The sequence below is a fragment of the Castor canadensis genome, chromosome 6, assembly GCF_047511655.1.
Source record: "Castor canadensis chromosome 6, mCasCan1.hap1v2, whole genome shotgun sequence".
Lineage (NCBI taxonomy): Eukaryota > Metazoa > Chordata > Mammalia > Rodentia > Castoridae > Castor > Castor canadensis.
In genome coordinates, this window is record NC_133391.1 from 69,214,031 (window position 1) to 69,225,013 (window position 10,983).

At 44.1% G+C, this 10,983-nt stretch overlaps 1 protein-coding gene and 1 non-coding gene across 2 annotated transcripts; both read left to right on the plus strand.

The window, feature by feature from the left end:
- The first annotated feature begins 3,927 nt into the window (after positions 1 to 3,927).
- LOC141424408 (U6 spliceosomal RNA) lies at positions 3,928 to 4,034 on the plus strand. The gene has a single exon (XR_012449345.1). It is a non-coding gene; the product is annotated as a U6 spliceosomal RNA (small nuclear RNA).
- A 1,604-nt stretch (positions 4,035 to 5,638) lies between these two features.
- Rps14 (ribosomal protein S14) lies at positions 5,639 to 10,631 on the plus strand. The gene is made up of 5 exons (XM_020157780.2): positions 5,639 to 5,797; positions 7,579 to 7,729; positions 8,541 to 8,702; positions 9,764 to 9,840; positions 10,513 to 10,631. The coding sequence occupies exons 2-5, from the start codon at positions 7,581 to 7,583 to the stop codon at positions 10,578 to 10,580; spliced, it is 456 nt and encodes a 151-aa protein (XP_020013369.1). The 5' UTR covers positions 5,639 to 5,797; positions 7,579 to 7,580; the 3' UTR covers positions 10,581 to 10,631.
- Positions 10,632 to 10,983: the final 352 nt, after the last annotated feature.

The following is a 10,983-nucleotide window of genomic DNA, read 5'->3' on the forward strand; positions in this document are numbered from 1 at the left end:
TGCTCCCATGGTTGTTCCAATCCTGTAACTACTCTCTGAACCAACATCTCAATCTCCTACCCCTTAGTGCCTAACCATCAGCTCAAAAGTATCAGCTGTTTTTTTTTTTTTTTTTGCAGTACCGAGGCTTGAACTCAGGGCCTAAACCTCGAGCTATTCCACCAGCCCTGTTTTTGAGAAGGGTTTTTTCAAGATAGGGTCTTGCTGTCTATTTGCCTGGGCTGACTTCAACTACGATCCTCCTGATCTCTGCCTCCTGAGTAGCTAGGATTACAGGCATGAGCCACTGGTGCCTGGCCCAGCTGGTATGTTGACTTCAGCCAACCCTTGACTCCATAGGACTCCAATCCATTGTTCCTACCTCTGTATGTTGTCCCTTGCCCCCTTGACAGGCTTGCTACAGCTATCCACCTTTGATGCCATGTTCAGTCATCATTGTTCTTCTCACTTATACTACATTTCCTTGCCCCTCTCTCAAGCTGTTGTCTCTCTTGGCAAAATCACAACATGATTACATCTAACACTAGGATTTAAATCCCACTGCATGCCAGTATCCATATAGCTGACCCTGGATAGAGAAACACTCACCCAGTAAGTACCTAAAGTGGACATGTGGGGGTGGGGGGAAGGGGGGAGAAATGACCCAAACATTGTATGCACATATGAATAAAAGAAATAAAAAAAATAAAGTGGACATGTCATGCTGCTCAGGAATCTTCATCTACTCCCCTGGCTTCAGTGACTATTTCAAGCTGCCTCTTATCTCAGACCTTCAATGTCTCCCTTGCCCCCAGTTTTACAGCTAGCTGCTGCCTACTTTCCTGTTGAGAACTTACCTAACCTCTATTGCCACACTCACACCCTCCACATCTTCTTTCCTGTTAGCATACACTCTAACAGTGTGCAAATTCTTCCACCCATGTATCACAGCCTCTCATTCAATCAAGGTTAGAGCTCCATCATTGGCTTTCCATCCTCTACTAGACCATTCCTATCCATATTCAATTATGTTATTGATACAATGTTAAAAGGAGAAAGCTCCCCATTCTTCATCTGCTCCTTTGTACCCCTTTGCAGCAAGATTCAAGAGCTGTCTATACCTCCCTTTCTTTCTCTTACTAATACTCCAAACTGCTGAATTCCTTCTCCTCCCCCACTAAAACTGCTCTTGTCAAGGTCCTCAATGGTTATTCTCAGCCCTCCTTACAGGACCTCTGAGTGTACTGGCATAGCTGTTCATTCCTTTCTCTGGATTCCATGTCTCCACTTAATTTCCTGGATGTGCTCTCCTTGATGTCCCTCTCATCTAACTGTTCACTGCTTCCTTTCCCCTGACACTTTTCTTTTATTTCATGCTCAGTTTTTTTTGTGTTGTTTTGTTTTGTTTTTGGTGCTAGGGATAGACCCAGTGCTAGGAAAGCACTCTCCCACTGAGCTACACCCCAGCCCTATAACATGCTCTTGAAGCTCAGTCTATGGAACTGTTCTCTATCTACACTCAGGCCTTCAGTCACAAACAGTATCGTGATTTTAAATACCATCTATATGTTGAAGATGGTCAGGTTTACCCACCAGCCCAGATCCACTCCCCAATTTCAAGTTCATGTGTCCCATAAACCTCCTCAACACATCCACTTGGATATGTAGTAAATATTCTAAACTTGGGTGTAAGACTGAATGGCTGATCTCCCCTAAAAACCTGCTCTACCCAGTCAGCCTTCCCAATCCCAGTGGTTGACAATTTCAACCTTTCAAGTTATTCCAGCACTAAGTGCTGGAGTCATCTTTGACAATGCTCTTTAATAGTACCCCATGTATACTCTCTAGAAAACACTGTTGGATTTACTTTCAAAATATAACTGGGTCTGACCACTTCTTTTTACTTCTGCTGATGCCACCTTGCCCTCAGCTACCAATATCGTTCACTTGGTTTATTTTAAAAGCCTTTTGGAATCCCTGCTTCCAGTTTTGCCCTTTACCCTCACCTCTGAGAGACTATTCTACACAGAGTCTCCACAGCAAACTTATTAAAATGGAAGAGAGATTTGGCCTCTCCTCTGCTTAAAATTCTCCTATGGCGCCAACATGAGTAAAAGCCAAATCCTTACAATAATCTACTGACCCAACCATGCTGGTTTCCCCTACCATGACCTCTCATCATTTCATCTCTTCATCACCCAGCCCCTACTCTTCCTCCACTCCAGCCACGCTGGTCTCCCACTGTTTCTAGAATATGGCAGACTAGTCATGCTTCTACCTTGGGGCATTTGCATATGCTATAGCTGCTGCCTGCAGTAATCTTCCCTTAGATATTGGCAAGGCTTGCTTCCTCTCTTCCCTTATGCCTCTGCTCAATGATCTCTAATTCTTCTACTTGCCCTACCCCTTTCCTCAGACTCCCCAAGACCCTTTATCCTGCCAGGTGTTTTCTTCTTTCCATAGTACTGATCACTTTCTAACACAATGGAGATTTTACTTAGATGTTTATCTGCCTTTCGTTCTGGAATTTAAACTTTAAGAGGATGGGAATAGTTGTCTTATTTGATCACTGATGTATCTCAAGGATTTATAACACCAAACACATAATTGGTGCTCAGTAAGTCTTTACTAAACTAAGCTGGTGGCACACACCTGAAATCCCAGCCCTCAGGAAGCTGAGGAAGGAGAATGGTGAGCTCAAGGCCAGTTTGAGACCCTGTCTCAAAAGAACTAAAAAAACAAATAAACAAATAGTAAATAGTCTTCTCTGATGGAATGAATGAACTATGAGAAGAGCACACTCCTTGTGCTCACAGTGGTGAAAGTGCATGGAGTGTGGTAGATATGGAAAACAGATAGGGCAACAAGGAGGTAAGGCCCTTCAGTGACTCTGTCACTCCTCCTCCAAACTGATCTCCCATTCCTCCTCCCTCACTCATACTCACTCATAACATCCCAGCCATACTGGCTTATTTTTAGTTCCTTTAGCACTCCAAGTACCTTCCTACCTCAGAACCTTTGCATAAATTGTTCTCTCTGCCCAGAGTATTCTTTCTTTAGCTAATTCCTACTCTACTTTCAAGTCTCAGTTTAAATACCATTACTATTATATCTCAGAACATGGCACAGAGTGGGAGCCCAATAAAGATATATGTTTTTGATATACTTTTAAAAAACATTATTACCCCATCTTACAGATGAGACACCTAAAGCCCAGAGAAGTTCCAACTTTTGTCCATTTGTAGAATCAATAAACATGTTGACTAAGTAAACAATGTGGTGTTTGAAATCAGGGACTGTTGACAGTTTCTGGGATAAAGGAAGAGTTACCTGTGGAAAATTTTGTCTTGAGCTGATTGTACAGACTGCCTCCAGCCTGGCTCCCTCCAAGACGGCTTCTCTCACTGGGGTTTAGAGGTCTGTTTGTTTAAAGCAATGAGAATTCAAAGCAGAAACTCGCTCCACAATACTCCAGTCTCTGCTAATATGCCTCCTCTTAGGGAACACACTACTGGAAAAGAAAGAGAAGAAAAAAGCCCTGGCATACAAAGAATATAAAGACAATTCACAGAACATGATCCCTAATGAGAATCAGACCTAACTAGCATGGGAGAAAAGCAAGGCAAAAAGGAGATATGTTTACTTTTTCAGCTTAATAGAACAAAAATTGATAGAAACTTTCTGGAGGGCAGTTTAACGACATATATCAAAATTTTAAATGTGTGTTCCTTTTGACTTCAAGTGATTTACTCCAAGGAAAAAGAACTGTATGTGTGTCTTATGAAATGGAATTTAGCCAGGCATGTTGGTAATCCCAGCACTAGGGAGACTGAATTATGAGTTCCAGACCAGTCTGAGCTACATAGCAAGTTTCAGGCCAGATTTACCTCCCTATCGAAACCTGATCTCAAAAACAAATAAGCAAGCAAACAAAAAAAATGTCACCCAGTGCTTCCTTCAGCAGCATATATACTAAAATTGGAATGATATAAAGAAAACTAGCATGGCCCCTGTGCAAGGATGACATGCAAATTCATGAAGCATTTCATATTTAAAAAAAAATTAGGATATACAATATTAGGATTACAATCCTGAAATGGAGGTGAGAGAACATCCTTCCAAGGACACTGTAAAGATTCCATGAAACAGCCAGACACTGGTGGTTCACACCTGTAATTCTAACTATTCAGGAGGTAGAGATCAAGAGGATCCCAGTATATATGTGTATATATATATATATATATATATATATATATATACATATATATTATGTATAGAAGGTTGTTTCAGAAATGATGCTATAATTTGATAATGGTGGTATCTAAAGAGGAAAAATGAGTTGAAGGTATGACTCAAGTAGTAGAGCACCTACCTAGCAAGTACTAAGTCCTGAATTCAAAACTCCAGTACCACCAAAAAAGAAAAAAGAAAAAGAAGAAGAACAAGAAAGAATTTTGGGGTGATTTTTACTTTTTTCTTTCTATACTTTTCTATATTGTGTGAATTGTTTATAATGAACATGGCTTTCTTTAATCATCAAGGCAAAACAATGTAAAGTTATTTTCTTTTCTTTAAAAAGAAAACCCTTTCCTGTATATATATAGATAGGGGATATTTGGTAAAAACATACAGAAAGCTATAAACAGCATGTATAAGATAGTTATTTCATTTTTCTTTCTTTTTGTTTTTTGGCAGTATTGGGGTTTGAACTCAAAGCCTTGAGCTATCCCTTTTTTGTTTTGGGTATCTTTGAGACAGAGTGTCACTTTTCTTGCCTGGACTGACCCTGAACTGTAATCCTCCTGATCTCTGACTCCCAAGTAGCTAGGATTACAGGCATGAATCACTGATGTCCAGCTTGCTTTAGTTATTTTTTGGATAGGGTCTTCAGTTTTTGCTGGGGTGTCCTTGGAATGTGATCCTCCTACCTATGCTACCAGAGTAGCAGGGATTACAATAGCATGGAGTCTCACCTAACTTGTGAGCCTTGAACCACAATTCTCCAGCTCTCTGCCTCATAAATTTTATATGTCCAATATATATTCATTACACAGGTTACTATATGCATATTGTATTTGTTCACCAAGCTCTGCTAGGTACACTTCTTGGCCCTTTTTTAAGCTACACATTCTCTCAATTCTTCAAGGTCCTTCAATTATTAGGTCTTTGTTATCTTACGGATATATGGAGTATATGGATATATGGGTTTAAAATATATGGATTTTTAACTCAGAACCCCAAATCTGCCAAAAATACGTGATAAACATTCCTTATCTGTACAAGGGAAATCAAAACAGCAATCTGTTTGATGATATTGAGAGAATTAAATGAAGCAATGCGTATGAATTGCTTAGCGTAGGTCGGCATGAAAGCGTTGAATAATTTATTCTTGCTTTGCCTAACACTGTACAGAGTAGGTGAAAGATTCCAGCGGTTTTGTTGTTGTTATTCCCCTCCGCACCACGAGGTGCGCTGAAGCTTCTAGGCTGCCAGCCTCGGAGTCAGGATGGTGGAAGTTCCTCTACCTGCGGCCACCACCATCTTGGAACAGCGGCCCGTCTCGCCCCACGGCTATGTCAGCAAGTCAGCTTGCAGAGATACCCAGCTCCCTGTCTCGTTTCGTTCCCCTTTTAAGTAAGCTATCTTCCCCGAGGTCGAGTGTTAAGCTCTTTGGAAGCAATAAAAGGAGGTGTCTTCCGGGAGCCTCCCTCGCCCCGTGACCTCAGAGGTACACTTCCGGGACACGGAAGTGACCCGTCGCCCCGCCTCCTCCCACTCTCTCTTTCCGGTGTCGGAGTCTGGTGGAGACGACGCGCAGGTAGGAGGCCCTGGCTCGGACAATCGTGCGGCATCTTGTGGCTAGGGGGTTCTTAAGGGATTTGGGGTGCGAGGCTAGGGTCTTTCCGCCGAAGCCGAGCCAAATGCTGGGCGAGAGACACGCAGCCGGACGAGCCGAATCCCGGCCGGCCCGGAATCAAGTTAGCGCCTTGTCTCGGAAGGCGGTGCTCTGATTCAACGGGAAGCCTGGGGCGTGAGAGTGAGTGCGGGCCTGCCCTTAGGCCTCGGCTGCGCGCTGCGACCGCACCGCGTGGTTTGCGGGAGCCGGGACCCTGTCTCGGGTGGGCGCACTCCCCCACCCCGCCAGCTTCTAACTGAGCTGTCGTAGGCACGCCTAAACTCAAGTTTATTTCCCCGCCTGGAAAATAGGAGTAATAGTAGCACCGACTCCATGGTAGTGTGGTGCAGACTCAAAGAGGGACTGGAGGGAACCCCGGCACTGTGTTGGGTGCTTGTAAGTCGGGATGATTCTACTGCTGAGTCGTGCATGTTCTATGCCCTGGGAGCTCAGAGCGGGCCTTTGAAGGCCAGGATAGCGGGTAGGAAATGCACATCAGTGTTTGCTGAGTGCCTGCCAGATATTTACACACACTCAGATGCCCATTTCCCTCATCACGTTAGACTTGGGGAATGAAAAAAATGTAAGTCAGTATTGAGTAGGCACCTTGCTGGAACTTCTGTTGAGACCTATTGGAGCCTTGCTAGGCTTTTCTAGATGGAACTTCGGGATTCTCTCCTGTGGCACCTTACTTAAAAATAACACACTGGGTCCTGCTCACTAGTTCTAACTGGAGAGCAGGAATAAATTACTTGGGACATTCTCATTTTCCAGTCCTATGCCTTTTCCCCAGGTCCTGTGACAGTGCGATTGTAGACTGTATCCTGTATCCGATTGGAATTGGTTTCACAAATACTGGATTTCTGGGGTGGATCTTTTCCACTAGATTTCCTGGAGGATGTATAGTAGTGCAGGTTTAGTTGCTAACAGCAGTGGAAGAATGTCAAGGTGAATTGCTGGAGTGTGGGGGGAGAGCATTTAGGTTGGCTTTGGGAGGGAGCAGGTGGATGGAGCACAGGAAATAGAAGATGAGACTCCAGGCCTGCGTTGGTAAGAGTTGTAAGTAAGTTAGGAGTTGGAGAATTGAGTCAGTTTTTTAGTGTCTTCAGAATGCCATTTGCCAGTACATGGGTAGATTTTGGCCTTGGCTTAAGGGATAAAGTTTTGCAGGCTTCTCTGAGTCTAACCTGCAAGTGGTATCTGGGGATCAGGAAACTCAGAAGTGCTCTTAGTGATGAAGAATTGTGTGGAATGAGAATTCCCTAACCTGGGTCTGCAACTGACTTGTTGGCGAGATCAAGAAAAAGGTTAGCTTATATAAGGAACAGAGGGAAGAGTTGGTTTGCCCAGTATTTCATACCTGCCAATTGAACTCAGCTGTCTCCAGAGATTTAAGCCAGCGTGATGTATGTATTTTGCAGGCGCATTGGGTGAACATTAAGAGGTGCTTGTGCTCTGCTACTAGAATCTTAGGTGTGTCCTGAAAATCCTATGAGTTATGCTTCTGGAGTTTCTGGAAAAAGGTTGACTCTCATGTTGTGGCTTTTTTGGCTACCAGTTGACAATCCACAAATGCAGGGAGTAATTGGGGCTCATGGAGGCAGGGACACAGGAACAAAATTTGGGGTTTCCTGTAATAGCCAAAGAAAAGGTTCTGAAAGCCTTTTGTATATCATTAACATTGTGGTTTTCCTTCTGTTTAGAAATGGCACCTCGCAAGGGGAAGGAAAAGAAGGAAGAACAGGTTATTAGTCTTGGACCACAGGTGGCTGAAGGAGAGAATGTATTTGGCGTCTGCCACATATTCGCATCCTTCAATGATACCTTTGTCCATGTCACTGATCTTTCTGGCAAGTGAGTACCTGGGTAGAGAGGCATAAACCCAGCTATCAAGGACTGAGGGGAGACTGGAGACTGGGGACTGTCAGTTTAGGGGTTTCTCAAGAACTGCTATTTTGTCTAGGTAACAAAATGTGCTTGCTCATTTTGCCCACAAATACTATAATTTCCCAGGGATTACAAGAGAGAAGCCACACTGAATCCTTTATTTAAGTACTCTGTGTAGGGGCAGTGGTGGGTGGATGTCAGCACTAGGTACAGGTTCTGATTGCCATTGGTAAGGTTTTGTTTGTTTTGTGTGTGTGGTGGGGGGAACTGGGCTTTGAGCTTGGCTTCACACTTGTGGAACAGGTACTCTACCACTTCAGCCACACCCCCAGTCCTTTTGTTCTGGTTGTTTTGAAGATGCGATCCCATTTCCCAGGGCTGATCTTAAACCAATCTTCTGATCTCAGCTTCCCAAGTAGCTAGGATTGCAGGTGTGAGACCAGCACCCAGCTACCGTTAGCTTTTTATGACTTGTGTGAACTCACCCAAATTCTGAGTTTTGGTTCTTTGTAAAATAAGGGTAATAGTGCCTACCTCATAGAGTAATTGAGGACTAAATGCAGAAGTTACTATAAAGTGCTATTATGAATTTAGGTTATGGGGTCTTTTAGCGCCATAAAGACAGAATTCCTGGCTGTCCTGTCCAGGGTCAAGATACATGCTCAAGTTGACCTTCATCCTGTGTTAGAGCTGGTCTGTGGCACTACTTACTCATTAGGACATGCTAAGTACTCAGTAAATGTTTGTGGGGATGAGGGATGACTGCTTTTGTCTGCAGGGAAACAATCTGCCGTGTGACTGGTGGAATGAAGGTGAAGGCTGACCGAGATGAATCCTCCCCATATGCTGCCATGTTGGCTGCCCAGGATGTGGCCCAGAGGTGCAAGGAGCTGGGCATCACTGCTCTGCATATTAAGCTCCGAGCCACAGGTGGAAACAGGTATGGAAGGTTGGGGCTGGGTAGTAAGTCCACTGGGCTTAGGTGCCAAAGGGTTTGAGACTGGATATATTCTTTCTCGAGCTGTCTTTTCTTTCGCACTGGGGTTTTAACTCAGGGTTTTGCACTTGCACTTACTACTGTGTGAGCAATGTGAAGATGGTTTTCTATTGTGACTTTAAAAAATGTTTTACTATGTACATATTACATAATTGGTTCCTGAGTATACCTCCACCCTTAACTGTGTTTATTGAGCACACACTGCATACCAGATACTATGTTTTCAGCTACTAGACAAGACTGATGGACAAAAGATATGACCTCTGTCTTCTTACGTAGCACCCAGCATGCTTGGAAGGTCAGACTTTAAACAGCATAGGGCAGCAGGTGGTGTGTAACTACACATTTGTGGCAAACACTTCCTAAGCAAAAGTATGGAGTTGATAATAAAGTGTAATTTAAACTGGGGCCTAAATGATGGGCCAGGAGTCCTTCCAGTGAAGGGAGGACAGGGAAGTGTATTAGCACTAGAGACAATTGTAAAAGGACAAGTTCTTGAAGCGAGGAAAGAGTGGCATAAGGTGTGGTCTTAGAGGCAAAAGTTAAGTTGTGGTGGATCTTGTGGCAGACTTGAAGACTAGAATAAGTGACTGCTAGGTAGGGAAGAAGCTGGATAGGAAGTTGTTAAAGGACCTGTGGACATGTGGTGGTGTTTTAGATGGAGCAGCTGTAAACGGACAGGTTGCCAAAGACTATGTAAGAGTCATGGCATGTGGCAGGTAGGGAAGGGTCTTAACCAGGCCACAAGCAAAGCAGAGCAAGCTTGTCAATGGACCAGACCTAACCTGCTATTTATTTTTGCACAGTCTGGCCTAAGGGTAATTTTTGAGTTTAGAAAGGATTTTTTTTGAAGGGGGCATGGTGCTTTAAACAACAACACAGTATCCCACTAAGCCTAAGATATTTATTCTCTGGCCTTCACAGAAAGTGTACAGGTCTCCAAACTAGAGGGTGTGGGATCTTAGAATTCCCAATGACTTAGCTAACCTTCATTCATTTCCCAGGACCAAGACCCCTGGACCTGGGGCCCAGTCAGCCCTCAGAGCCCTTGCTCGCTCTGGTATGAAGATCGGACGGATTGGTAAGTGCCCTACTAACTAATACGTGTGTTTTTGAAGCATTGAACCCAAAAACCATGCGATATGCCCAAAGGATTCAGGCTTAGTTTGGTGACTGTTGACCTTTCAATAAAAGGAGCTGTGAGAGGCATTATCAGACATAAAATTTCTCCCCGAATATCTCTATCTTGACTGTCTTTCCCATCTGCCTTGGGACAGCTTAGTGTTATTTCAGGAGCCATGGTCCCTGCCTATTAAATACAAGTAGGGCATGCCACTCACTGTGACTGTGACAACCAACAATTGAGGAAGAGAGGGCAGTTGACTGTCCCCTCAAACTTGTCATCTCCTGACCTAAAGATGTTTTCAGACTGCTTTTGGCCTCCCTACTGAAAAAGAGACATCCACAGTTGTTTGGTGTAGAGGAGGGTGGTATTTTCGCTGGAGTCAGTGGGCTTGGTGTCAGGAACTTGGATGTTCCCTCTGCCTCTTAGAGTCTGTTTCCTCTTCTGATAGTGACTTGAGACCACATGGTAAAATTGAAAGAGATAGCACACAGGTGGGGAAGTGCCTTATTGACCCAACTATGAATACATTTGGGGAGCAACAGAATCTTGCTGGTTAGTTAACCTCTTCTGGCCTACGGAGGCCTGGGGTCCTTCCAGCTTTGGTAATGGTGTTTTCTCTTTCCACAGAGGATGTCACTCCCATCCCCTCTGACAGCACCCGCAGGAAGGGAGGTCGCCGTGGTCGCCGTCTGTGAACAAGACTACTCAAATTATTTTCTGTTAATAAATTGCTTTCATGGAAGCTATTTCAATTCGTGTTTTCTTGCAGTAAGGGCCACCCAGAGGTACTTGTTTCCTTCTTCCTGTCTAGGTGTGATCAGGTAGTGGTTTGGCTTGAGGTCCCAGGGGCAGTGGCAAACAGCAGGCAGAGTATTCAGAAGATATAGAGATCCTGTTACATAGGATCACAGTGGGATTGTTTCTACCCCCAATGTGGGACAGGTGAGCCTGGTTCTGGAAACTGGTTTTCTGGGAGAAGGAGCCTGGGAGGTGCTGTGCTGTAGTTAGGTCTTTTCCACATACTGTCTTGTGGCTTTAAGTTGTCTTTGCTATGCAAAGCAGATGAAGGCCTTATAGACCTTGTTTTGAAAGTGGAGA